Source organism: Fomitopsis serialis (genome assembly GCF_022376445.1).
Source record: "Fomitopsis serialis strain Sig1Antser10 chromosome Unknown B0H18scaffold_29, whole genome shotgun sequence".
NCBI classification, from domain to species: domain Eukaryota; kingdom Fungi; phylum Basidiomycota; class Agaricomycetes; order Polyporales; family Fomitopsidaceae; genus Fomitopsis; species Fomitopsis serialis.
The window spans coordinates 102,553-127,549 of NW_025954989.1; the positions used below are offsets into that span (position 1 = coordinate 102,553).

At 54.9% G+C, this 24,997-nt stretch overlaps 9 protein-coding genes across 9 annotated transcripts; 6 read left to right on the forward strand and 3 right to left on the reverse strand.

The window, feature by feature from the left end:
- Nucleotides 1-273: 273 nt before the first annotated feature.
- Nucleotides 274-641, reverse strand: B0H18DRAFT_1118660 (uncharacterized protein; the record flags this gene model as incomplete). Its single annotated transcript, XM_048033825.1, has 2 exons — nucleotides 274-303; nucleotides 360-641. 2 exons carry the CDS (start codon nucleotides 639-641, stop codon nucleotides 274-276), a joined length of 312 nt encoding a protein of 103 aa, XP_047893929.1.
- Nucleotides 642-1,233: 592 nt separating this feature from the next.
- B0H18DRAFT_1004387 (uncharacterized protein) lies at nucleotides 1,234-2,414 on the forward strand. Its single transcript, XM_048028483.1, has 4 exons — nucleotides 1,234-1,447; nucleotides 1,512-1,831; nucleotides 1,883-2,092; nucleotides 2,161-2,414. The coding sequence occupies exons 2-4, from the start codon at nucleotides 1,702-1,704 to the stop codon at nucleotides 2,262-2,264; spliced, it is 444 nt and encodes a 147-aa protein (XP_047893930.1). The 5' UTR covers nucleotides 1,234-1,447; nucleotides 1,512-1,701; the 3' UTR covers nucleotides 2,265-2,414.
- A 4,516-nt stretch (nucleotides 2,415-6,930) lies between these two features.
- Nucleotides 6,931-8,691, forward strand: B0H18DRAFT_1084856 (uncharacterized protein; the record flags this gene model as incomplete). Its single annotated transcript, XM_048031844.1, has 11 exons — nucleotides 6,931-6,956; nucleotides 7,006-7,105; nucleotides 7,140-7,338; nucleotides 7,423-7,473; nucleotides 7,503-7,634; nucleotides 7,662-7,780; nucleotides 7,839-7,856; nucleotides 7,909-8,082; nucleotides 8,132-8,221; nucleotides 8,270-8,320; nucleotides 8,383-8,691. The coding sequence occupies 11 exons, from the start codon at nucleotides 6,931-6,933 to the stop codon at nucleotides 8,689-8,691; spliced, it is 1,269 nt and encodes a 422-aa protein (XP_047893931.1).
- Nucleotides 8,692-9,716: 1,025 nt separating this feature from the next.
- On the forward strand, nucleotides 9,717-11,395 carry B0H18DRAFT_1210814 (uncharacterized protein; the record flags this gene model as incomplete). The annotated part of the gene is made up of 1 exon (XM_048036397.1): nucleotides 9,717-11,395. The coding sequence occupies one exon, from the start codon at nucleotides 9,717-9,719 to the stop codon at nucleotides 11,211-11,213; it is 1,497 nt and encodes a 498-aa protein (XP_047893932.1). The 3' UTR covers nucleotides 11,214-11,395.
- A 164-nt stretch (nucleotides 11,396-11,559) lies between these two features.
- B0H18DRAFT_1118664 (cytochrome b5-like heme/steroid binding domain-containing protein) lies at nucleotides 11,560-11,910 on the reverse strand (the record flags this gene model as incomplete). The annotated part of the gene is made up of 3 exons (XM_048033826.1): nucleotides 11,560-11,694; nucleotides 11,755-11,809; nucleotides 11,867-11,910. The coding sequence occupies 3 exons, from the start codon at nucleotides 11,908-11,910 to the stop codon at nucleotides 11,560-11,562; spliced, it is 234 nt and encodes a 77-aa protein (XP_047893933.1).
- A 1,989-nt stretch (nucleotides 11,911-13,899) lies between these two features.
- On the forward strand, nucleotides 13,900-16,133 carry B0H18DRAFT_1084857 (Cupredoxin; the record flags this gene model as incomplete). Its single annotated transcript, XM_048031845.1, has 11 exons — nucleotides 13,900-14,097; nucleotides 14,130-14,198; nucleotides 14,262-14,382; nucleotides 14,460-14,546; nucleotides 14,603-14,666; nucleotides 14,858-15,020; nucleotides 15,075-15,272; nucleotides 15,498-15,656; nucleotides 15,715-15,834; nucleotides 15,896-16,016; nucleotides 16,072-16,133. The coding sequence occupies 11 exons, from the start codon at nucleotides 13,900-13,902 to the stop codon at nucleotides 16,131-16,133; spliced, it is 1,362 nt and encodes a 453-aa protein (XP_047893934.1).
- A 331-nt stretch (nucleotides 16,134-16,464) lies between these two features.
- Nucleotides 16,465-17,491, forward strand: B0H18DRAFT_1004411 (vacuolar protein sorting-associated protein 28; the record flags this gene model as incomplete). The annotated part of the gene is made up of 6 exons (XM_048028484.1): nucleotides 16,465-16,631; nucleotides 16,692-16,794; nucleotides 16,845-16,955; nucleotides 17,008-17,150; nucleotides 17,204-17,264; nucleotides 17,325-17,491. 6 exons carry the CDS (start codon nucleotides 16,468-16,470, stop codon nucleotides 17,394-17,396), a joined length of 654 nt encoding a protein of 217 aa, XP_047893935.1. The 3' UTR covers nucleotides 17,397-17,491.
- Nucleotides 17,492-17,513: 22 nt separating this feature from the next.
- Nucleotides 17,514-19,408, forward strand: B0H18DRAFT_1004414 (uncharacterized protein). Its single transcript, XM_048028485.1, has 3 exons — nucleotides 17,514-18,506; nucleotides 18,572-18,850; nucleotides 18,889-19,408. The coding sequence occupies exons 1-3, from the start codon at nucleotides 17,816-17,818 to the stop codon at nucleotides 19,017-19,019; spliced, it is 1,101 nt and encodes a 366-aa protein (XP_047893936.1). The 5' UTR covers nucleotides 17,514-17,815; the 3' UTR covers nucleotides 19,020-19,408.
- Nucleotides 19,409-19,805: 397 nt separating this feature from the next.
- On the reverse strand, nucleotides 19,806-21,984 carry B0H18DRAFT_1084860 (laccase; the record flags this gene model as incomplete). The annotated part of the gene is made up of 12 exons (XM_048031846.1): nucleotides 19,806-19,964; nucleotides 20,020-20,139; nucleotides 20,195-20,395; nucleotides 20,458-20,514; nucleotides 20,583-20,792; nucleotides 20,848-21,010; nucleotides 21,057-21,149; nucleotides 21,214-21,277; nucleotides 21,333-21,446; nucleotides 21,499-21,619; nucleotides 21,681-21,749; nucleotides 21,802-21,984. 12 exons carry the CDS (start codon nucleotides 21,982-21,984, stop codon nucleotides 19,806-19,808), a joined length of 1,554 nt encoding a protein of 517 aa, XP_047893937.1.
- Nucleotides 21,985-24,997: the final 3,013 nt, after the last annotated feature.

The following is a 24,997-nucleotide window of genomic DNA, read 5'->3' on the forward strand; positions in this document are numbered from 1 at the left end:
CAAATCACCCTCACAGCCTGGACTGGACGCAGGCAAGCCTGGCACGCACAGCTTGCTGCAACTGACAGCACGTCAAGGTCGATGACCAGCATCACCAGCAACCTGGCGCTTTGGAAGTCTGTATACGTCATGCACATACTTGATGAGGGGATCATCTCATTACGAAACGGGACCTGTTATACATATTTGTGTATGTTAGCGATACAAGATGACTTCGAATGGTAAGGGGGGTAGTTTCGTCTGTGGACAGACTGCATCGGTCGGGGATATTCATCATGGCACCTCAGTGGCCTGGCGTGCATTCTACGAAAGTTCGCGCATCAGGGACACTCAGCGTGAAGCAGAAAGGAGCTACGTACAATGTTCGGCATGTAAGCTGGAGGCAGCAGTGCCATGGTAGGCGTCATGTACGCCGGAGGGGTCTCAGCCTCAGGGGGCGGAGGCTGTGAGTCGGTAGGGATGACCATCTCACCCTCCGCGAGTTGCTTCCCGTGGTATGCGGGAGGAGGCTCCAGCCGCATTGCAGTTATTTGATTCGCGATGTTCTCGCCTAGGTATGGCTGTTGCGACGGCAGCGGGCGAGCGTTGTCGCCGCTGAACGGAGGCTGAACGGTTGGCAGGACTGCCCGGCTTTGCGTCATGGCCGTTGATGCGGCGCGTGCACGGCGTCTGACCAGCAACCAACGGTACCATAGGACCAACGCAAGAAGGAAAGCGAATACTGCGATGACTAACAGAATAGGTCAGCGATGCGGGAGTGTAGACGACGTTATAACAACCTGTTGCTCACCGATTACCGTGAAGTCTATAGCTGCACCTGATACAGATGAATTATCATTCGCGTCCGCCGCGCACTGCGTGACAACGAAGGCTAGTAAGACAAAAGGCTTGACAAGAAGACTCGCCGCGCTCGAACTATGTTGAGCGAGCGGCATGCGAAGGACGTCCTGTAGTGTCTGAGACTCAAATCGTGATGATGGTTCAGCGGGTGCGCGCGTCAGTCGCATCCATTATTTATATACACCCGGCGGAAGCTACGAACGCAGCGGCAGGCGGCAGGAGTGTGTTCCGTCTTCTCCCATGGTGGGTAACTGGAGCGTCGCTGGATCCGCTCGCCGTTGGTGGTGGTTGTGTGCCAAGCAACATCCGGAATGCATGACGTGTGACCCGTGCTGTGACATGTCAGATATCGTGACAAGCCGAGGCCACGGGCGCTTCGATCAGATGGAGCTCGTCCTTGGCTCGTCCTCCGCTCCCAGCTCAAGGTCCTTTTTATGCAGACATGACTACTCTCAGCAGACTCTCAGTATACACTCTTGAAACGCATGAACGCCGAAAGCTGTCTTGAGACTTGATGTATATCAAGATATCCTGAATATCCCTGACCACCGTCACAATTTGGACCGGACGCAAAGCATGCTGAGAACGTGTCACCGTCGAAACGCAGGTCAGCAGCCTGGCGCTTTTCTGGCCTGCATGACGAGGGCATTGGGTGACGAGTGGGGGGCCAGCCATGACAGAATAGGTGCGGACTAGGTTCGGCAGACACTCCAGACTCCACTTCAGCGGGTGGAACTAGGACAGCCCACGGTGACTCCATCCGCTGTGCATCCGCCCGTTCTGTATGAAACCAGCTGCCGTATGATTCAACTCACCACAGCCCATTCACACCCCCTCTAGCTTCACCACTAAGTTACCAAGATGTCGATGCTCGTCCCTGCCGTTCTTTCTGCGCTGGTGGTCTACGCGACGCCAGCCAATGCATATTGCAGCTACTACTATGGATGTGGACGCAGCGTATCAGGAGGTGGTATAGCAGGCATCGTGATAGGTGTGTCTGTTTGACTACTTGTGGAGTCCACCAAGTGATGTTGAAACCTAGGAGCCGTCGTCTTCTTCCTGCTACTGTTGACGTGCTGCATGATGGGCATGCGCCGCCGCCGTACCTACTACAACTCCGGTGGACAGGGTACCTGGTATCCAGTATCAAGAGGCGGCATCTTCCCCAGTGGCCCGCAACGCGACGCGGAAGCCGGAAATGGAGGACAGCAAGCGGGTTGGAACGGCAACGCATCTGCTGCTAACAGAGGCGGTGGCTGAACAACCAGTTCGCGCCAAGCGGGGCTCCGGCGGGTAGTAGCGGACATTGGGTCAGCGAAGGACCTGGCGCTGTTCCTCCACCATACGAAGCCGCGAAGGCACCTCAGTATGCTCCGGTGAGTAAAGTGTACACTCGTAGACAGCATAAGCTAATGTCATTTTAGCCTCCTGGGGAACCGCCTGCGGCTCATGTTCACAGTTGAAGCTACCTAGAGGCTTGCAGCCTCGTGTGAATGTCCGGATTATGAACACTGTATCATGACCTGTATCCGTGTATCCCATTCAGAGTACCCTACACCGACTGGTATAAAATGCTTGTAATACGCTTAGTATGGATGGCGATGAAACTTGAGCGTCACGACCATTTCACGAACTACAAAAATCTCGTACAGTGCAGCCCACAAGCGCAATGCGCATCAGATGTTATCTGAGATCCTCGGAATCGCGGGCGGTAGTAGTTATCACGTGTATCTCGGGTGTGGCAGAACGACATTGAGATCCTGGGCCCACTGGAAGTTGGGACACTCCGTGCCATTTTGCCTGGTAATGCCTGCTCTCAGATAATGAATGGCTCACGACGCGGCCAGTTCTACGACTCGAAGAAAAAGCAAATCTCATCCCATTCAAATGGTAACATCGGTCAAACATCGGTACATATGCACTAGCAAAGGCAACTTGAACACGCGAGACACCGACAACAGCCCACTATCCTTCTAGACACCGCAATCAAGCGCATATATCAATCCTACAATGTGTGCACACCACACCTCTGACTTCAATTGACGAGACAGCGCGTCGAAACGGGGTTGCGCGCGTACAAGAACCGCACTGCGCTACCAGACCGTAGTGTTTAACGAGTGTTTCTGCAAGGGTGCGTAAGCTACAGACTCATCGTGGATGCGTTTGAGAACTCACCTGCAGGTCATGTACGCGCTCGATGTACCATGGACGCCGCGTGCAGCATAAAAACATCGACTTGAATACGTCTCCTATGCACCCCATCATTGAACGAACGAGTCGCAGGCGCAAGTACGTCCCGTCATCCTACTAGTACGTCAGATATCTGTGCTTCTAAAAAGATCTTTGGTAATGTAAGTAAGACAGTGCGATACACGGGGGAGTTGTCGCCCACCGCTTATGAGGAGGATTGCTTACCCTGGCGATTGAGTCGTGTCTTGAAGTTCTCTAGCCCGACAACTTGGCTTAACATCGTTGACATCGTTGACGAAGAACCCACTCGGGGGGACCTTCATTTAGCTGCACAGCGGCGCCACGAGGCCGTTTCCTTCGCTGCAAGGACGTCCGTATTAATACGTACGCGATGTACCTCGCATCGAGTAGTACATAACAACTGGACAGTACATGGAAGGTGCGCACCTCTCACAGGGGCTTCGACGGCCTCCCTCTTTTCGACGTCAAATTATAGGGGATTGTCAAGGACATGATCTACGCGAGATTTGGTGGAAGCCAAATCTTGCGCAGAACAAATCCCTGACGCTGCTGCCATCTAGGCAGATTGCCTTCGTGCCTCCTTCGAGTGACCCGGCGTGCTACTGGGCTCTGCCATCTCTCCAAGCCCTTGCTTAAATGCTGCGCGCAGCGGACGCTGGCTGTGGAGGTGGGGGGCAATACTAATCACCCGAGATCAGGGCGCACGGCACTCTACGCCGGATGATCGCAGGATCGACAACGCGGCAGGGATCTCGCAATTACAATAAAAAGTGCGATGTGAGTGGAGATCCAAGACTCGACGTCCGACCCGATAGGCATCCAGACGATCACTGACCTATCTCATCGGTAGACCAAACATTCCTATAGAGCCGTGCCCCTGGCTGTTGGCGAGAGGTCGGGGCGGGCGCATTGGTACCGAGTATAACGGCCCATTGTGCGGGCGGAGCGGACGGTATGCAGACAAGTGTGGTGAGTCCTTAAGAACCGGATGCTGGACAGGTGTTGCGTCTCGGCGGGGAGGGGGGGGGGCAAGTGTTGGGCAGGAGGGTCCGACTCACTCGAGATTAAATACCTCTGCAGGCTCGAGTCTCCTGTGCCCTAAGGGCCAGCTGAGGTCCTGACAGACGATACACGCAAGACTTCCAGCGGGAGATGGTATCGATGGAGCCAGATCAGAGGTCTGCTAGAAGGCCAGACGACCGTATGCATCTCGTCGGAAGGTGGTGAATTACGAGAAGAAGGCGCAAGGCCGCTGGCAGGAGGCCCAATTTTCCAAAATGGTGCGCAACCACGATGAGACCATGAGCGTATCGGATGCTAGCCGACGCAAATTCGTACGTGCGCTTCGTGAACTGTCGGAGTCAATGTTGACATGCGCACAGAGCTGCCGTGTAGAAGGCGAACTATCCGCCGGTGCGAAGCTGAGGCACGGCTACCTGGTGCATGCCTTAGTCAAGAGTCTTGTTGTCGCGTAGGCGTCAGGAGAGAGCCTGACCAGCCTCCGTGCGTCAATTTGCACGCATTTCCTCAATCGTCGGCAGTCCGTCCGTCTGCTGTCCCACGCTCGCTCTCAGGGCCGGTGCGTCATTGTACCTGTTCAACGTCTTCGTGCCCAAATCCGTCCAAGTGTCCTGTTTCACAGTTTTTCTCGCCATGACGGCCGCGGGAGCCACAGGAAACCAGGACATAAACTTTCACACATCGGTGTCCTGCAAAGTCCTTGCCCTTGTATCGCCGACTCTCTGTCCCAGGGAATTCTCGTCACTAGTCTTCTGAGCAGCATCTCGAAGACGGCTCAATGCTGCGCCGCTGGAGTGACTGTACCTTCTTGCGGCCACGAAACAACGACCGGGCCGTGAGGGGTCGTTCAGTCGACGTACATGATTGTCGAACACCGGGAAAGCGGAAAATGTTGGTCATTGAAGACTCGAGTTCGTGTAGCCGCGTGCCGGTGCTCTGCCGTGCTCACCCACGTCCGGGTTTGTGGCCCCAGCCGCCGTACAAGGAGGTTTGACGCGATGACCCATACTTTACGTCTATCTGCCGCTTCAGCGAATGAACACAGGCCGCACGCAATGCTCGACGTATCTCGAAGGCGTCTAGTATCCGACTCCAGTCCCGCAGCGTCATTGGAACTGGTGCAGATACCAATCTCTCAGGCAAATACAAATCTCAAGACCGATTGCAGCGGCCTCTTCTCGCGGAGGCTATGAAGGAATATCCGCCTTCACGTGTTTGCAGCGAGCACAGTGAGTCCGCGCCCATACAAACTGCCATCAGCTGACTACCCGGTATCGATAACACAGCGCATCTCCGGATCTCCTGTGCGATCCTGGCGGGGCTCTCACAGGCGGATCCGCTGCAATCGTGGTAGTGCTTTAACCGTTCGCGCTGGACCTACACCGTGGAGTGGTCGGCGGATCAGCGACGCCACCCCGAGCCGCGTGCGTCCTCTTACCGAGGCCGCCAGCGTTCGCGGGAATGCTAGCTCAGGAACTTTGAGTTCTCTGCCTCAGGGACAATCAAGCTCGATCGCCACTTGGGCTATGGTCAATTAGTGCAGCGATCGGACAACTGCTTGCGTGCCGCAGCGTGCGTCTGAGCCAGGAGGACGCAATTACAAAGAGATGACACACCGTCCTTCGTACTTACTAGTAGTACGACATGACCTGATTGGTCTCATGTCGGATAATTCGATACCGTAACTCCGGCTGACTATGACCGTCTTATGTCATTCGCAACGAACGGAATGACTTCTGGTATGTTTTAGGGCGGTTATGTAACGGTGCTGCTACTTGACGACCGAGCGCATCAATTGTGCAGCGCCCGCAGGAAGGTTTGTGTGTGGTCCGTAGGTTCGGACATTGACAAGACGGTAAGCAATTCACACCGTCTCATTTCCGCGCATGGATACACCCTTTCAGACGTCAAGACAGTCTTGACAATTGTTTCGCTTCTCGCTGCTCCGTGGACGGCGTTCGATAGAGTCATACGTGAGTTTGCCACCGTCAACGCATCCGCCACTCAATTATTGAATCTCAGATTGAGTTGCCACCCGTAGATCGCGTCGTGCCGCCTGCCGGCACGCGCGTGGAATTATCAACCTGCTTCCGTATGTTCCGGTCCCCCGGTCGAAGTCGTCCCACAATCGCTGGCGCCGGGTTCGCTCTGGAGACCGTTGTGGGTTCTGGCGCCGCGAGGGTGGGTCTTCTCCATACAGCGGGGAAGCGGTTGCGCACATGGGATCAGCTCGACACAAAACGCGAACCAGTTCGAAGCAGTGTAGACCTCGCTGATGCTCTGGCGATAACGGCGCCGAATTCCCTGTGCATCCCACAGGTCCGTGGCCCTCGCACTCCTAACCCAAGCCGAAAACAAGGCTGCAGTATTGGTCAATATTCAGACGACAGGAGTCCTCGCTGCGGAGGAGCTAGGCGGGAGGCACGACTTTTATTGCGTCCGTCCATGTCGCACTCACCGGAGTCGCCGCCACGTTTCGCATCCCACCTGCCCTCCTCGGGGAAGGATGGGCGCCTCCCCAAGAAACCATAGTCGGGTCTCGGGCTATGTCTCGCCTCCACTTGGCCTCCACGTGCGATTTGACGACCCGTCACTGATGTCTGCTAACTGCTGCGATGCGGTCCGCACGGGGCGCAGGCTCTGCTTCACCTTACGAGATTTGATCGGTCTCATGCGCGACCCCGCATCCTCATGAGAATACCATATTGACAAAGACGCTAGGCGGGAACAGGCCCTGCCCCGATATGCATACCGAATGTCAGACAGCCGAAATAAATACCCAGACAATCCGATCCTTCTCCAGCCCTGCTCTGTCCCCTGGCTTGAGGCAGCATCCCTCCCATCATCGCCGGTACCGAGATGACCAAGTTCACCGTCGCTATTTGGTACGTCAGACGTCCCCCTGCCTTTTCCCCACCTGATACATTGCCGCAGTGGAGGCGGAGTGGGCGGCCTAGCCTGTGCAGTCGCCCTTTCGCAGTATCCCGACATTCGCATCGACGTATACGAGGCGGCAAGCAAGTTTCTGAAGTCGGTGCAGGCGTCGGTATTGGCCGCGCGCATGGAAGGTCGTGCAGGCCTTGGGTTGGACCGGGAGCTCGCAGAGGTTGCCGTCGTCGCCGTTGATAATCATCCAAGTGGGTAAAGCAAATTGCTTCATTTCTACCCGGGGGACCACAGCACCGACCTACGTCATAGAGCTATCATTCAATTTCCGCAAGGGGGATCAGTCCGAGGGCTATACCTTCCATCAGCTGTACACCCCAGGTACGTCTCCACATCTCCCTATTCATGAGACGTCACCTCACCTCTCGTAGGAGGCTGGTGACGATCCACCGACCTGAATTCCAGCGATTCTCCTGCGCCACCTATCTGCCTCGTCGCGCACATACACGAGCAAGCGTCTAGTCTCTACAGCCAGCCATCGCAAGGTTCCTCTCACTCACCAATCGCGCTGCGTTTTAAGGATGGTTCAACGGCGACGTGCGATGTCCTAATTGGCGCCGATGGTGTGAAGTCCGCTACACGGAGGCGCTCGTCGACGAGCTTGCGCACGCCGCGAAGTCGCAGGGAGGACGGGTGATGCAGAGGCCTGCGCAGGGCAGCGCAACCGCGGTGGAGTGGAATCTATGCTTATAGGACCACAATTCCGGCCGAGGCACTTCGGTCTCGAATACCCAACCACACAGTGCTCAGGGAGCCCATGGCGGTAAGTCCTTATCCACCTACTGAGTCTCGTCGTTTTATAACGCATGTCAACTTTCCAGTACTTAGGGAAGGACACGGTAAGCTTACCGTCATCACGAACACCTTCTTCGTTAATCGGGATTGTACTAGCAAGTGACTGCATACCCACTTCTGCACGGGAAAATAATCAACGTCGCCGCATTCCGAACGCGATACGACTCAGAGGGAGCACCAATGAAAGAACCATGGGTCGTAGACACCACAAAAGACGAGTTGGCTGCCGACTTCGCCGGCTGGGAGCCGGAAGTGCAGGCGATGTTCCAGGTGCGTACACCTGGGTGTTTCGACGATAATTCCTAAGCATGCTGTTCAGTGCACTTCCAAGCTGAGCCGTTGGGCCATTCACACCACGGAACGGCTGCCCACCTTTGTTTCTGGCCGCGTTGCCTTGGTCGGCGATTCGGTGAGTTGCCTCCTCCGGAGTATATGGCAGTCATTGACTCCGGACCAGGCCCATGCAGCGGTTCCCTTTCAAGGGGCGGGCGCTGGCCAGGCCATTGAGGTAAGGGCTCCATCGCACGTGAAATCTCCCACTGCCTATACTTATTTTGCCGAAACCGACAGGATGCCTATTTATTAGCCACCCTCCTTGGACATCCAAAAACAACTCTATCAACACTCACCCGTGCACTGCGAATCTACGACGCCGTCCGCAGACCGTACGCCCAAGATGTGGCCAAAACATCGCGAGAATGCGGGATGCTGTTCACGCTCAATTACCCAGGTCTCTCGTCGCAAGATATTGCGAACGGCCAGGCAGCGGACAAGCTCCGCGTCATCGCCGAGACGATCCGGAAGAAGTGGTCATGGGCATGGGACACCACACTCGACGGCGATATCCAGCGGGCTGTCCGCGAGCTAGAGGCGAGCTAAACCCGCTTGCCGCGGACCCTACCCGGACACATTACTATCTCACCCTCCTCGCTTGATACCCTTGATGTAGCTTCCCGGGGATCGCAGCCTTCCGTGGATCATGCTAATGCGACCGGACGGACCTGCCTCCAATGCACTAGTCTGAAGCGGAGTGCTTGTTCAATGCAGGGAGGATGACACGCGGAGCGCGCGTCCGGCGCGATTTCTCGCCGTACAGGGGCTGCATCCTGCGAAATGGTAGCGCGGTGTGGCCGCGATGTTTGATACATACTAGTGGCGTACCCGAAGGTGCCAGCGACTGTGGTTCGAAGGTCGAATCGTGTCGACAATGTGGGGAGCCCGCTGGCTGGCGCAAGTAACCCTTTTCTTCTAATTGGATAGACGCGTCGTAAGTATGGGCAGCTCGGGGCGGCGCCGACCTTCAAAGGTATGTGAGATGGACGTCATGTAGAATAGCGTTGTGATGTGCCTGGAAATCACTCAGCAGCCTAAGCTTGCAGTCAACTGACCACTTTCTAAGAATGTTGCGCAGCGGTGCGAAGTTTACATTTACGTGTGTCTGAGATTCACAAGTGCATAAGCACATGCATAGGCCATGATGACGGTTAGCTCTCTCTGGTAACGCACCCTGGGGGATCGACTCAGAACCCTCGGAGAGACATTGTGACATACTTAGCGTAATAGCAAGTCGCCTCTGACGACAGTCCCAACTCGTTAGAAAAGAGATCAGTAGACAGTAATGGACAGACATACCATGCGACTAAATTACCAGTGACTTCCATGTATACGATCCACTGTGAGCCAACAATACAGCAATTTTCGGGCCAGAAATTGAGGTAAGATGCTTGCCATGATTGCCAGGCCGCCCAGTCGCTGCCAGTCGTGAGCGTTACTGGCGCGATCACGTGACGAATGTCACGCCAAGTTCAATTCGCGGTCAACTGAGACTCTCGTCAAACACTCACCCTCATTCGTTCCGACCAACTCCCTCAAACGGTGCAGGCACTTAGTCGAGGGTTCTAGCCATGTCGGCAGCCTACTCCGTGCACAAGATACTCTTTCTGGAGAAGAGTCCGCGGGATATGCGAGGATCAATGCAGCAAATGACTTTCACCCTCGGAGTCTCGATTGCCCTGATCCTGACTCTGGGGCTAGCCGCAGTTGCCGCGGTACTACGCCTTCATCGCTACATCGCCTCGAAGTACCTCCGCGGCAAGAGAATTGGACTGGAAACTAGTGCTGGGTTTGATGCAGGTCAAGAGCTAGTATTTTCTGAATCCGGCCGCCTATCATGCTACTACTGGTCGGCCTCGGAAATCGCTCCGGAAACTCTTGTACTCCCGACGATCTTCGGTCGCTTGCCTATTCTTCCGTTTCCTCTTCTCCTGTCAGCACGCGCCCTAGTCTGCTGGGATCTCGTCGTGTACAACTCTCGCAAAGGAACAGTGAATTTTGTTCCCCTCGCTACCTTTTGGCGTCGCTCCGCGGTCCAACATCTCAAGAAGGAGAAGCCGGTGGCCCCTAGTCGCGTTTCTGGCAGCTTGTGCATCTCGACTTGCCCGAAGGTCGCCTCTGGCGACTCCTTGAAGCGTGAAGACGGCACGCGACACGCTGCTAATGCGGACTCGGTTTGCGCGGACACCCTTGCCGAGGCTACCTCGTCGTTGGACTCTTTGTCTGTGCAGCCCCCCTCTCTGGCTACCGAGGCGCTTCACATCGACCCAAGTGTCAAGGTACCCGGTCCTATCTGCGTTACGCTCGTCCCCTCCGAACAATCAAGGAGACGCTCCCCTCGGAAGAAGACTGCGTCGCCAAACTTGAATCGAAACCAGCAAGGTGCTTCGTCACAGGCCGCCTCTCCTAGCACTCCCAGCGCATCTCAAGGTACCAAGGCGACTCCAGTCAGACGCCTCAAGACCGCGTCCGTCGAGTTCGTGCTTTTCCTAGCTTGGAAGGTGATATCGCAGAAGCGCGTCGTCCCACGTCCCCGTCGCCGGTTCCGCCCCTCTCGCGAGTTCTTGCAGCGCATCGTCCGTCAGCATGTCAAACATAACGCTAGGATCGCTGCGTCAGGTGCCACACCGCAATCCCGCAAGGTCTCCGCTTCCTTGGTAATGCCGTGCAAACCGTCTGCGCCTGTCCCGGGCCCTTCTCCCAAGAAGGCTGAGTTGGTGATAGCGGCCCCGCCCGCTGTCAGCCTTCCCGCGCCGGCACCGGCCGCTGACCCCCAGCTGTCTCGCAACAACCTGCTCAAGCCGAGCCCGACCACGTCCATTCGCGGCAAGCAGCTGTACGGCGCGCGCAAGTCACTGCGGTCACAGCCTCTTCGTGTTCCTCGCGGCCAGCCTACTCCGTCCGGCCGGAGCGACCCGTTCTCGTCGAACGCGTCCACCGAGAGCATGCGTTTGGACCTTCGTTTCAGCAAGCTGGGAGATTCTGTGCGGCGCAAGGACCCCCTTTCGCCCAGGATGCTCATTGCTGCTCACGCCCGGTTTGGCGCTCCGGCTCCCTGCTCTCCTTGATCCTACTCATGGACGGTTCGAGTCTCCGAGTAGACAGGTGAGGTGCAACCGACTTGACATTACCTACCATACATGACTGTTCTCAGTTCAATCACAACCTATACTCACGAGCTCGGACATGTGTAGCGATACATTCTATTATTGTGTACAGCAGACCGATACCGATATTGGGTCTAGTACAGCATGGTATCAAGTATTGTAACATCCCGTAATTGCAGCGAGGTACGACTCTTGTATGATATGTCGTGGCCTTGCTCAGCCGACATGCCTCGTCCGGCGAGTGTGGGTATGGTCCAGTGTATGTGGTAACTGATAGGTACGTGCACGTTCCCGATCTCCAGGTGCTTTATCCTATGTGGCCGAGATGTTTGTGTCGCGGTAGTCTTGTTGCCAACACATCTGGCGAGTGGAATGACTTGAAGGCGGTCGACGCGTCACGTCCTGCGAAGTTCATGATCATGCGAGGACCACCAGGGTGCTCCTGTGGAATATAAATATGAGCCCGTATCCGTTGTCGGCATGTGTGCCAAAGAGCACTCACGGGTACGAAGTCAGTTACATCGTACACCTTCTTGTCAATGATGACCCAGCAGGAGCTGTGAGGGTGCGATCAGACCTCTACGAAATGCACACGAGACCCATCGGGTGCGTACCTTTTTGTGTTGTGCTCTGCCACTTCCTTGGGTGAGAACGGCATATCGTTCGTAGAGTGTTGTGCTGAGGATACTGGCGACAAGACTCGAACGCACCATGGCTTTAAGCTGCAGCGACATGCGCGAGGCTTGCACTCCGGTTCGCGTGCACTGAGCCCCTGCAAGTCCATGACGACAGACGTATGAGCAGGAGACTGCACACGCCCTCGCATCCATGCTTCCTCATGCACCGTGCATCAACCCAGAGTAGGCTTCGATGCGCTCATAGGAGCCTTGCTTTGAGCTGATCAGTGTGCCGCAGCTGCCAGCACGAAGACATTGCTGTATACAGGCCGAGAATCGCGTGCATCAACCGCATTTGGACACGAATGACGCAGCGGCCAAGGCTACGTTGAGACAACGTTCAGGTGTACACAGTCGCGTTCGAGAACGTACCCGGGCATGACATCGATGACCAGCTGGTGGCCATGAGCTCTACTCCATCCCACGACAATCGCAATTCAGATTCCGTTCACGATCATAGCGTGTCTCCGAGTCGAGGCTCCGAGTCAACGTCAGGTCAGCCAGCCCCTGCAGAGTCTCTGACCCACCTTCGGTGGTCTCTGAAAGGTGAAGATGAGTTAAGTGAATCTCCGCAGGGAAGCGTCGCCCAAGATACTTGGGTTGCAGTCATTCAATACGAGGACGTTCGTGCGTGTGGACTATAGAGATCGGACGGAGTAGACAAAATCACATACGGTACTTGTACGGTACTCACCGTACTGTATGGTTGTTCGGTGCACATGATCCGGATATGTTACGTAATTAGTATAGTGCCTGGACCATATCGACAAGCCCCGCTGCGTCGGCTTTTCCCTTTTTAAGGTATGCAGTCGGACGCCTGGCTGTCACGCGTCACGCATCACTGATTCCTGTCATTTCTTTCTTTCAGCGCTCAGCCAACGCTCAGCACAGCGCTCTTCCCACCTATCATTCTCTTCCCGTCATAGCAACTCCGAGTACATAGAAATGTCACGGTCCATCCGCCCGCTGTACTTACTGACAGCGTGTTTGTCCGCAGAGACAGTAGTGATGTTTCATGTGTCAAATATATTAGTTGCGTTGTCGGCACCACGGCCTGAAGCTGAAGGCCTGACAAGTCAAGAGTACTGAGGGTGTATGAGACTAGATTTCGGACTGTGGCTGCCGGCGTGGAGTATGTCATCTCTCGATATTACAAGCACAGCAAGCTCACAACGATCATTCTGTAGGTGTTCAGGAGAGCGCTACGGTGCAAAGCGCGCACAGTCTTTCTCATGAAGACGCATCTCTTCGGCTGCATGTCATCTTCAAGTCTGAGTTGTCACTGTAAAAGCGAGTCTATGACCCGATGTAGGGATCCGGGAAATCAAGAAGCACCTGTGCGAACGTCGCCCTCATAATGGATCGTGAAGCCCCATGAGGAAGTCGAACATTGTTCGAGCGTTAACCTTTTTGCCTGAACGCCTACGTATGTTGCGACCGAACGCACGCGGCGCTCAAGTGACGCCCCGGCTTGCCGCAGTGTCTCGACAGCTGCGATTCCGGACATCTGCACCGACGCGAACTTGCAGTACTATGCAGTACTAGCCCATCTTGGCGACGGCATACAAAGTACGTTTCACGAACGGCTTGCGACGCGGCTAACGAGTTCCGCATCACTCTCCCAGGTGTCTTCTTCACGTCAGCAAGGCGGGCTGTTCCGTATGCAGGGTCTTTACTGGAAGCCTCAGCCGTACTACCACTACGCAACCAGTGCAAGCTATAGTGGTATGCAGCACTGGTCGACTTCTTGACAGCCTTCATGTTTCTGTTTCACTTTTGCGCGCACAAACGGAAGCACCTCTTCCGTACAGCAACCGTCATGGCCGTATGGCGAGGGGCTCGTTGTTCCGCTCTCAGCGGTCGCTCAGACGGTATAAAGAGGGCGAGAAGAATTCCAGTATCCTCACTACCAAGTCGCCTTTTAATTCATTCATTCAATCCTTCTACCACACGAACATTTCTTCCTCACGATGTTTTATTCTTCTTTCGGACCTGCTTTTGCTTCCCTTAGCCTTGTACTTTCTGCCTCAGCTCTCTCTACCGAACTCAACATCGTCAACGCGGAGATTTCTCCTGACGGGTTCACTCGTCAGGGTGTGCTGGCGAATGGCACTTTCCCTGGACCGATCATCAAGGGCAACAAGGCTAGCAACTCTCTTCCAATGTTTGTTGCATCAGACACTGATAGCGTCGGTCATAGGGGGATAATTTCCAGATCAACGTAAACAATCAACTCACTAATGTCACAATGGAGACATCAACTACCGTTGTGAGTACTCTGAACCTTGCTTGGTGTCACTCGTCTTCGTTCCCGCTAACCTTCACATGACAGCATTGGCACGGTATTAAACAACGACACTCTAATTGGGCAGACGGTCCAGCGTTTGTCACGCAATGCCCCATCGCTGCCGACGACTCCTTCCTGTACCACTTCGATGTCCCGGATCAAGCAGGTGCGTCTTACCGTTGTTGCTACATTGCTTATTCGCTCATTGCTATGCAGGTACCTTCTAGTATCACAGCCATGAAGGTTTGCAGTACTGTGATGGGCTGCGCGGGCCTCTCATCGTATACGATCCCGACGATCCACACAAGGATCTATACGACGTCGACGATGGTGTGTGTAACGATGCCACGCATGGCACAAATCCATTCACCGCGGCATATTGATAGATACGACCGTCATCACGCTCGCTGATTGGTATCACCTGCCTGCAAATGAGCTGCCGGTCCCGACGTGAGCAGACACCATATTCGCACAAAATTTTGGCACTGACGCAGACCTTAGGGATCCGAACTCAGTACTTATCAACGGTCTGACCCGTCTACCGGGACAAGACACTCCGGTCGCCGTCATCGAGGTCGAGCAAGGCAAACGGTCCGTGTTGGTAAATATGTCTGTTGATTGGCCATCTGACGCGCGACCAGATACCGCTTCCGACTGATCTCCACTTCGTGTCACCCATACTTCAACTTCACAATTGATGGCCACGACAACTTCACCATCATCGAGGCTGACGGCGAGAACACGGAACCCCTACCGGGCATCGACCAAATCCAGATCCACGCTGCCCAGCGCTACTCCTTCGTCGTACGTGTAATGCCTATATCCCTCCTTGGCGGTAATTGACGCGCCGTGCCATAGCTGGAAGCGAACCAGCCCAACGGGAGCTACTGGATCCGTGCCACTCCGGAGAAGATTGTCAACGGTACCCCCACCGGTCTGGCTATCCTGCGGTACCGCGGTGCAGCTGATGAGGATCCGAGTGGCAATACTACCGTCACTCCCCAGCCGAAGAACCCTCTGTTGGAACCCAACCTGCGAGTATATGGCAATGTCTCCGTACGTTTGGCCACTACCTGAAACGTTCGGCCTCTCTGAAGCCGTAACTCTTCGCAGGTTCCCCAACTTGACCCCGAATGCACAGACTGCGATCTCAATCTGAACTTTTCATTCGTGGGTCACAACTCCGTATCGTCTCAAATTTGGTTCTAATCGATTCATGATGTACAGAATGGCACGAACTTCTTTGTGAACAGCACCTCGTACTTGAACGCCTCCTACCAGAACCCCACGGTGCCAGTGCTCCTCCAGATCCTCAACGGAACGTACAACGCACACGACCTCATGCCGAACAACAGCGTCCAGTACTTGCCTAGGAACCAGACGATACAGGTCACCATGCACGGCCTACGCGCAGGACCCCACCCCATCCATCTGCACGGAGTGCGTTTTATCGCTCCTGTATATATACCACCATCGGTGCTAACCGTGACTTTGACAGCATTCATTCTTCGTTATCCAGAGTGCCGGTAGCAACGGCACTAACTATGTCAACCCTGTACTGCGGGACACGGTCAGCATTGGGACCAACACAACCGACAAGGTTATCATACGCTTCACTGTACGTCCCACACTCACTCCATGCTAGTCGTCCCAGGAGCGGTGCTGACCCACACGCACAGACTGACAACCCCGGCCCCTGGTTGATGCATTGCCACATCGACTTCCATTTGGCCGCCGGCTTTGCTCTAGTCATGGCGGAGGCTCCTGATGACGTTCCCGGATTTGTCGCTCCCATCCCCCGTAAGTCATGAACTCCTGACCACGTCTTCTGGGCGCACTGACACATCGATTGCAGCGGCGTGGAATGAACTGTGCCCCAAGTACGAAAGTACTCATCCGGGTAAACTAGTGGCTTAACACACCTATCCCCCCCACTCATTGTTCGGACGATCTACGACATGCTCACGGATAACTTGAACATACTGCTTTCTATTGTCTCACTGGGACACTGTACGGACACGATACTTTAGGACCTTCTACTGTTGATACTCTTTCTTTTCCTATAATGAATGATTCGTGATAATTCAAGCTGATATGTACTATGACTGGGATTGTTTTGCGAAACTCTCGAACTGGGTCGAGAGAAGCTCGTGTTAGGCATCGTACCAGGGACCATCACTCGACCGAGATCAGATCGGCTCTAGGAGGCTATCATATCGAGATTGAAACAGCCACAACGCTCACGACCGCCATGTCGCTGACCTCGCCACCACTCAACCTCGACGAAGAGGTCAGGCTGTACACCACCAATACCGAGCGCGAGAAGTATGGCCTCCTGGCGACGCTGTTTGGGGTCATCGTTGCTCTCGAGTATCTCGAGCGCGCGTATGTGCGCGACTCGGTGACGGCAGCAGAGTGAGTACTTCGCCGCGCTCTTCGCTGTGGACAGGACATCTTAGCGGCGACGGTGAAGAGGTATTCCCCGGCATGTACACGGTTGCTGTCGCAGTACAAGACCATGCTTAAACTTGTTGGGGAGGACGTTCCCTCGATAGAGCAGTTCATGAGTCGATATCGCGTGAGTCTTCCTATCATGACAATCACGATGCGGAGACTCATGCAAGGCAGATGGATCACCCTGCTGCATTACATAGATTGAAGGTCGGAGTGCCTGCTACAGTCGAGCACTCCAGCGAGGCTGGGCCTGAGACTGGGAAGTGGGTGGCGGAGACGACCCAGGTGCGTTTAATCTCTGAATGTATCTTGCTTCTCTATTTATCGTGCGTGGCAGAACTTCATAACTTTCATGGATGCGCTGAAGCTGGGCTTCCGTGCGAAGGATCAATTGCACCCCATTCTACAGGAGTTGGTGACCGGGTATGCGCGTTTCAAGGGCAGCAAGGATTGGGAGGGCCGGGGTAAGATGGTTAGCTGGTAAGATGTCCATCCCGCTTTCGTAGAGCATGGTACTGATATAAGACTTGCAGGCTCATCACGCTGAATGGAATGAAGGCTTCTGAAGAGATCACAGAGGAACAATCCAGACAGGCGAGTACGACGATGCGGGTCTGCCTCGTAAACTCCGGCTTATAACCTTATTCTCTGTAGCTCCTTTTCGACATCGAACACGCATATGCAGAGTTCTTCAGAAGCTTGAGTAGCAAGGAGGATGGCACTTGAGAACGGTCGATGGCCATAGCAGATTACTCCACGTGTATATACTATCGCACTCATCTCATATAATAACACGCCGCGCCGCCGCGGCATTGGCTCTCCGTCGCTTCAGTCCCTTTGTTCTCTGGCACGACCTCGCTTCTAGGGCCAAAGTGGCCATACCGTGACGCTGCTACGGAGACGGTAGCCGTGCTGCGTGCGCAGCCACTGCAGCCGTCCGTTTTAGAATGCCTGCGCTCTCCCCGTGCAGCCTTTTCCCGGACACTCATACCGGTCGCGGGGTAGACGGCGATCTGCAGCGCTCATAAACAGTGCTCGTGCCTCGTTGTCGCGGTGCTGAACCCGCCTTCCGCCGCTTGCTTTCTTCCACAACCTTGTGCAACCATCCTTGCCACAGCCAGCCCACCTCTAGTGACAGGACACGCATGGGCTCAGACAACAATCCTTTCCGTTATCGTGCGGCGTCGTCTAATGCGACGGGAGGCTCCCAATCGAGTGGCGGCAGTACGCGGTCTGCGCCAGAATCAGAGCGAGGACGACGCTCGCCTTCCCCTGATCTACCACCCGAAGACCCAGAGCGCACCGTCCTACCACCACTACCGCCGCGCGACCGTGACTCGAGCTCAGGGCATCACATACTCCCTGACGACCTCATCGGGGAAGAGCTTCCGCCGGCGTACACACCCGCGCCAGATACCTTGCATGGAGAGTCGACAATCGAGCTCGGGCCCCGGCGGCCCTTCCAACAACCTCAGAACGTTCCCCGCGACTACCTCTCGCCTAACTCTGCAGACCGGCAGCGCGGACACAGGCCTAGCGCCTCGACGAACGACCGTGGGCAGTACCCTGGACATGGCGGCGCGATACCGAGGCATCCGTCGCTAACGCGAGACCGCCCGCGCACTGCTCCCGACAACGCGGGCATCATCGCATCCGGCCCGCTCTCGGACTTCGCACGAGAGTTTTACGCGGCAGGAGGAGCGAACGTTGTACAGACGGCTGCTGGCGGCGACGATGGGGACGACGGGCGGCCGACAGCTACCCCCAAGCCGGGCCACCCCCTCATGCGCAATGGAAGAGTGCTGGTGTACCCTGCGTTCTACGAATGTCGAAGATGTACGTTCTCGCATCATCGTTCGCAATCACTGCCCCATGATCTGCTGTGTGTGCATCTTCCATAGGTCACAACGCGGGCTATCGAAACAACGATCCCACGACGCCGTGCTACAAGTGCTGGGAGAAGTACGCCCGTCCGTTCTCGGGCCCACTCACTTCCATGGACTGGAAGACCGCGTCTGTCCCTTCTGGCGCACGTCTCACCTACCAGCGGCCTCTGCCACGTTTCACCCCACCACACTTGGCTGGTACGTCCTCACCGCCCTCGCGAGCAACATCCCAATCGCGTCCACCCGGCGGCTACTCCGGAGGCAGTTCGTCGCGCATGATCCCGGTCGCAGGCGGTGGCATCCCGATGGGGCTTTACCTCGATTCCGCACAGGGCGCCCACCACCCACTGTGAGGTTAGCTGACAACCCGCCGCCAGGTGCGACGGTCATGCGTCCTGGAGACCCAAGGCTAGGTGGACGGTTGTGCTGGCGGTGTGGCGGATCTGGGATCACCACATTCTGATTTTGACGAGCAGACTTGTTCTGTGTGCGATGGCATGGGGCGGACGTTCGTGTAGGCGGCGCTCATGAGTACACGTCTTCACGATCCTGCATTTTATATGTGCTTGCGCGATTATACTGGATCCCTGCAGTTGTATGTGTACTATATGGACATACTACCTGTGACATAGCTACTCAGTGTACCACCTGGAAGTCATTGTTATCACGGATCGTTGTGATGGCATCTCACTGGCAGCAGATACCACAGCAGCGACGACGTCATGATCGTCGTACTCAACTATGACAGTCACCTTCATTCGCCTTCCGCGCTCTCTTGCGATCTTACAGCGAATGACTTAATAAAGGTCGGATCCTTGCGAACGGATGGGTTGAATAGAAGCTTGGTCCCCGAATGTGATATCGCAGCGAAAGAACCGTGATTATATTCAACTGCGAAAATTACAGTGTATGTAAGTACGATCTAACGATGGACTACAGCTATCCAATTAGCAGTCCCGAGACACAGATTTACAATCGATACTACCTTGAGACTACGCTCAGTACTAGAGGGAGATTAATGCGGAAGAGCACCGAGAAGAACGAAGAGAGAGGAGATTGCCGAAGCACTTTAAATAACTGATATCCAAGATGATTGTCCAGTACAAGAGAAGGTGTGGTCTTCTTAGTGTGAGACTGAAACGCTGTACGTGCTCAAGTTGGCGGCCTGGGGTGTCAGGATCTGCGCAGTGGAAGGCAGAGCGTCGTATATAGGGCAGAGTTGGTCCCAAGCGGCTGAAGAAAGGACACGTCAGTACGGTTGTAGAGTGGTGCAACTGCCAAACTTACGAGGGACAGGCGCCACGTAGCTCGCAACGTCCGTAGGGTCCTCAGCCATGACCACTGCAAAGCCGGCCGCAAGGTGGAAATCGATGTGGCAATGCAAGAACCAGGGGCCGGGGTTATCGGTCTAGGGACGATTAGAAATGACACGGAAGATGCAGATGCAGAGGAGTGCGGCTTACCGTGAACCGGATGGTGACCTCGTCTGTGTCGGCCGACCCGATACTGACGGTGTCACGACGGACAGGGTTCTGCAAGTTCGTTACATTGCTTCCGGCGCTCCTGATGACGGAGAACGAATGCTGGAACGGAACTATGTCAGAGTCGCAGGGAGTGTCAGACGCCAGTAACACTCACGCCGTGCAAGTGAAGCGGATGCGTGATGTTCAAGACGCCTCCGGGCATAGTAATCTGGATCGTCTTGTTGCGCGGCAGAACGTAGACGCTTCCCTCCGGCATGAGGTCCTGAGCGGTGTAGTTCCCGTGAAGGATCTGGAGCAGCACGGGGACAGTCGGGTTCACGAAGGTGACGTTATTCACATAGAACCTTGGCGCGGTCTAGGTGTTCGAACATATCATAAGCCTCGGTAGAACCGCATTGCATGTAGAAGAGCGCTTACGAATGAGAAGTTGAGCACGAGATCGCATTCCGCGCAGTCCGGGTCAAGGTCGCCAGGCTGTAACAACGGGGGGCTTGTGTCAGCAACCGTGCGTACATGAGTAGAGTCGGAGCATGGCAACGTACCGCAGGTCCGTCAAGCGCGTGCAAGTTCGGCTCGAAAAGAGGGTTCTCAGGCGTCGGGACTTCGGTAGCGTTGGCTTTAGGGTCTACTTCAGGTGCTCCAATATAGTGAAGGACAGCCAGACCGGGGGGAGTAGGAACGGATCCATTTCCACCGACCTGCTCCGGGATGACGTGAATCCAGTAGTTGTCGATAGGCTGGCTGGCGTCAAGCTGCGCATCACCAAGCGTCAGTCAGTCTGTTCAGGCAAGTAGACATATGACGCACGATGAAGGAGTACCGCTGAGCCGCAAAGATTTGAATCTCATCGATTCCAGGCAACGGCACCGTGTTCTCGCCGTCGGCCTCAATGATGGTGAAATTGTGGCCGTCGATGGTGAAGTTGAAGTACGGGTCACACGAAATGGAGATGAGACGGATGCGGTACCTGCTAGACGTCAGTTTATGTTTGATGGGCCAAGACAACATAGACATACCGTTTGCCGTGCTCGACGTTGATGACAGTCAGTGGCGGGATCGTGTCATTCGCCTGACGACCACGACCATTGATGAGGACGGAATCGGGGTCCCTGTAAAGCGCCGAAACTCTGAGCATCGACGACTCCATCGATCATAGACACTCGTTCTACTCACGCTGGCGGGGTGATCAGGGCGGCAGCCTCGTGGTACCAATCTGCAAGCGTTATGATGGTAGTTTCTGTATCATTCGCGTCATGAGTGAGGTTCCTCGGAGTGGAAGCGTCGAAACTCACCATCATCTACATCGTACAAGTCTTTGTGAGGGTCCTCCGGATCGTACACGACAAACGGTCCGCGAAGGCCATCGCAATATTGGGTCCCCAAGTGACTATGGTACCAGAATGTACCTGAAACGGCTGGATTGGTATACATGAAAATTTCTAGTGGACTGACACTTACCGGCTTGATCAGGGACATCGAAGTCGTACAGGAAGGAATTACCGGAGGCAATCGGACACTGAGTCACGAATGCTGGTCCGTCTGCCCAATTAGTGTGGTGTTGGAATATGCCATGCCAATGCTGAGGAATCACATGTACGACGTCAGAAACCAACAAACCGATGTAGAAGACATGAACTGACAATAGTAGTGGTCTTGTCCATGGTCTCATTAGTGAGGGAATTGTGGACGTTGATTTGGAAGTTGTCCCCCTACGAGAGCCAATTAGTTCATGGAACAACACTGCATTGAGCTGGTACCTGCCTTGTTTCCACTGATAGTGGGCCCAGGGAACGTTCCACCAGCGAGCACGGCCTGTCGCGGGAAACCATCGAGGTTGACCTCTGCGTTGATTATATCTAGATCTGTAATGGGTCCAATCTGTGCGGAGGCGGCGGTTGCGAGCCCAAGAGCTGCGAGAGCGAACGAAAGAGTAGAGAAAGTCATCTCTAGGCTGTATGAGCGATTGAGAATCTGAATGAGACTGAGGATGAGGCATATTTGCCTCTGCTCTTTATACCAACGAACTGGGGCGCCGAGGAGCAGTATCATAGCCAATGCTGTCCGTTACGCGTTGGGTGTGCTGTAATGAAGAGGCACAGGGAAATCTTGACATGGCTGCAAGTCGAGCACAGAGTCAGTCGTCTGGGACAAAGTGACACGGCGTACCTGTTACCAAGAATCGCGGCTGTACTGGACAAGCAGCAGCGCTCGGAACCGCACGGTACCCAGCTCAGAGTAGTTTAGCATCCATTGCCCGACGGAGGCACCAAACCGACTGACACACAGACTGCCATCGGCGTCGACAGTGACAGACGTTTGGGGCGCTGTGTACCGCTGGATTTGGAGAACTCGGCAGCAAAGCCGCAGCGACGGCGTCGACGACTACAGCACTGTGATCTGCATACTACTCAACCAGTACAAGGATATGGAAATAGGATATTCACGTAGCTTATTCATGCAGCAGGGCCTCTGCGCTACGCTCTTGACTGCATGGCGGTTTCTCTGAAACTCTGACACCGGTATTTCCTACCTGAAATCAGATCTTCGGGAAGCTCAGCAGATCCCCCGCCCAAATTCCAGCGAGTAGTACCAGATGTGGTGACCATCGACGCTTGTTTGGATTGCATTCAGAAAGCTAGATGGTGCCTTCGAAACTGGCATGTTTTACCAAGTCATAGTGTACGCCGGTAGTTACCACTGTGAGGCGGACTAAGGCCGGTGACCTGATCGAGTTAAGCGGAATGGACAGACCGTCGCCCAATTAGACATAGTCTCGCCGCAGTGATGCATAATGCACTGTGCTATGCTCAAGCGTTGACAGCGACATACGCAGTGGTTGTACTGAAACATTGGTGTAGTCAGTTCAGGCCCGGAACGGCATAAAAGGAACAGGACAACTGACTTAACTCTCTATGACACGGCGTATCCATACAGGAGCATGGCGCCCCGAGCTGTTTCGTGCAGTTTGGTGAACTAAAGGCAGTATACCAAGTATGCGCTCAGGCCAAGCTCAGGCTCCGGAGCGCGTCGTCAGGACAATCTCGAGATGTGAGCGTGAAACTCAGCGGCCTCTGATGAAGGCGCGCCGAGTTGCCGAGCGACGCCGATATCCCATTATGGCAACACCGACGAGGACCGGCAGGATGCGTAGATCGTGCTAATGGCCCGGCGGGCGACCAAGGCTGCCTCATACTCGTCTGAACTGCTGTCGCCATCTCTCCGAGACCCCTGACCAGAGGCAACGTCGCATTCGAGCGGTGCTAACACTTAGTTACGCGTCAAACTCTGCAGTTCCGTCCCGTTTGGCGGCAATCTATGACTGGTCTGCACCATTGCAGTGAACTCCACCGTAGTTCACGATGTCGGTCACGGTGCAATTGGTAGAGCACAGGCACAGCAGAATGCGGTTGTACCGTTTTATAACAAATAGGTCTAACTATGGGTGCACTAGGCCATGGCATTCATGTGTCCCTGACGCCATCGGTTCCGCAAGTTGTGAGTGACACTGGGATGATCTGACTGCTCACTAATTCTGGCATGCCGTGGCAGTGTCGAGTGCTCGAGATGTGTCGACTGTTGCATTCTACATGATTTGTATAACGGAACAAGCTCAAGATTACTGTTCCTGCCGGTCGTTGGAAATGCGAAGTGCATTCCACGTCCGAGAGACTCGGACTCCAAGGAGCAATGACAATGCACTATGTACTCAGACTGGGCCGAAGGAGTCCGCCTGTCTGGCGCAGACTTCTGCAAATTTACAATGATTTTGCCACATTCTGGCGGCTCTCGTGTAGAAACCCTCATACTTGCCTGCTAGAAGCTCAGGTTGAGTGCACACGTTCAAGCACCGGGTGTCGCTTCAAGTTGGGTTCGAGATTCGCCATCAACTTCTCAGTGGATCAGAACGAAGAAGACAAGCAGTGGTATACACGTTCGTGAAATCAATTCTTTTTGTAATTGTGTTGACGTATTGCTCAAACCGCGCTCATAGCCTTCGATCTGTCGCGAGTGAGAGCTCAGAAGAGGGCCGTACCTGGCGGCCGGAAATATCATATGAGGCTCAAAGGGAGTTTTTCTATGACCGAATGGCTCAGTTGAGTAGTCTCCCGGTGGCATGAAGGCAGTATGCATGTGCTTACGATAGGATGTTTCAGGCTCGGACTTGACTCGACCAAGCTCTTGATTCTCACAACAACCGGCGTGACCTATGCAGCATCGTCCAGCGCCGGTGACTATCGTCGCTGTGACTTGGGGATTCCGACGACGCCCGGTGAATGCCTCCCGACAGTAGAACTCAACTGATGTACGTCCCAGCCACCAATCTATTTTCGCCCTGCGGTCGCCTTGTCTCGTCCCCGGGTATATGTTGTCTCCGCGCGGCACTACAACATGCACGCGATCCGTCGCCACGATCATCACAAATTTGACATCTGAGCGTCAGATCTAGGAGAAACATGCGCGCAACATCGCTCAATTGGTTAGTCAACCACTACGCCCGCAACTCCGGATGGATCCATCTCCGGTACTACTAGCCACCGCTCAGAACCGTATTGCGTCTGTTGCAAGCTTAGGTCCCTTTGCGAAGTTGCAGCATAATAAAAACTGCGCCCATTGCACCGACTTCCGCCTACCGCGCGCATGCACGCTAGACTCAAACACGCAACCGGGCGTCACCTCCATGATCGGTGAGGTCGACCGAACAAGTACAGCGGCTTAATGGCTCCGACAGCTGTCGCAGCGCTGCGTAGCATGGGCTCCGTATCCGCACTGCAGCTGTGCGCCACGGATCCGGTATGTCTGCATTCTTCTCCCCATCTGTCGCGACTGCCAACGGTGTCACAATTAGGTGACATCCGTAACACAACGACCACGCCTCTGACCCGTTGTATGTGCGCATCGCGCGCAGCGAGAGACTAATTACTACAGTGTGCGCCTCTATGTCCGCGGCCACTAGGTG

Bases quoted from the DNA above. Each gene is read 5' to 3' on its own strand.
- B0H18DRAFT_1004387 (XM_048028483.1), top strand. From the start codon at position 1,702: ATGTCGATGCTCGTCCCTGCCGTTCTTTCTGCGCTGGTGGTCTACGCG. The intron at 1,832-1,882 runs GTGTGTCTGTTT...GTTGAAACCTAG, and splicing joins TATAGCAGGCATCGTGATAG to GAGCCGTCGTCTTCTTCCTG. The intron at 2,093-2,160 runs GTGGCTGAACAA...GGGTCAGCGAAG, and splicing joins ATCTGCTGCTAACAGAGGCG to GACCTGGCGCTGTTCCTCCA.
- B0H18DRAFT_1004414 (XM_048028485.1), top strand. From the start codon at position 17,816: ATGGGCTCAGACAACAATCCTTTCCGTTATCGTGCGGCGTCGTCTAAT. The intron at 18,507-18,571 runs GTACGTTCTCGC...CATCTTCCATAG, and splicing joins GTTCTACGAATGTCGAAGAT to GTCACAACGCGGGCTATCGA. The intron at 18,851-18,888 runs GTGGCATCCCGA...GATTCCGCACAG, and splicing joins CATGATCCCGGTCGCAGGCG to GGCGCCCACCACCCACTGTG.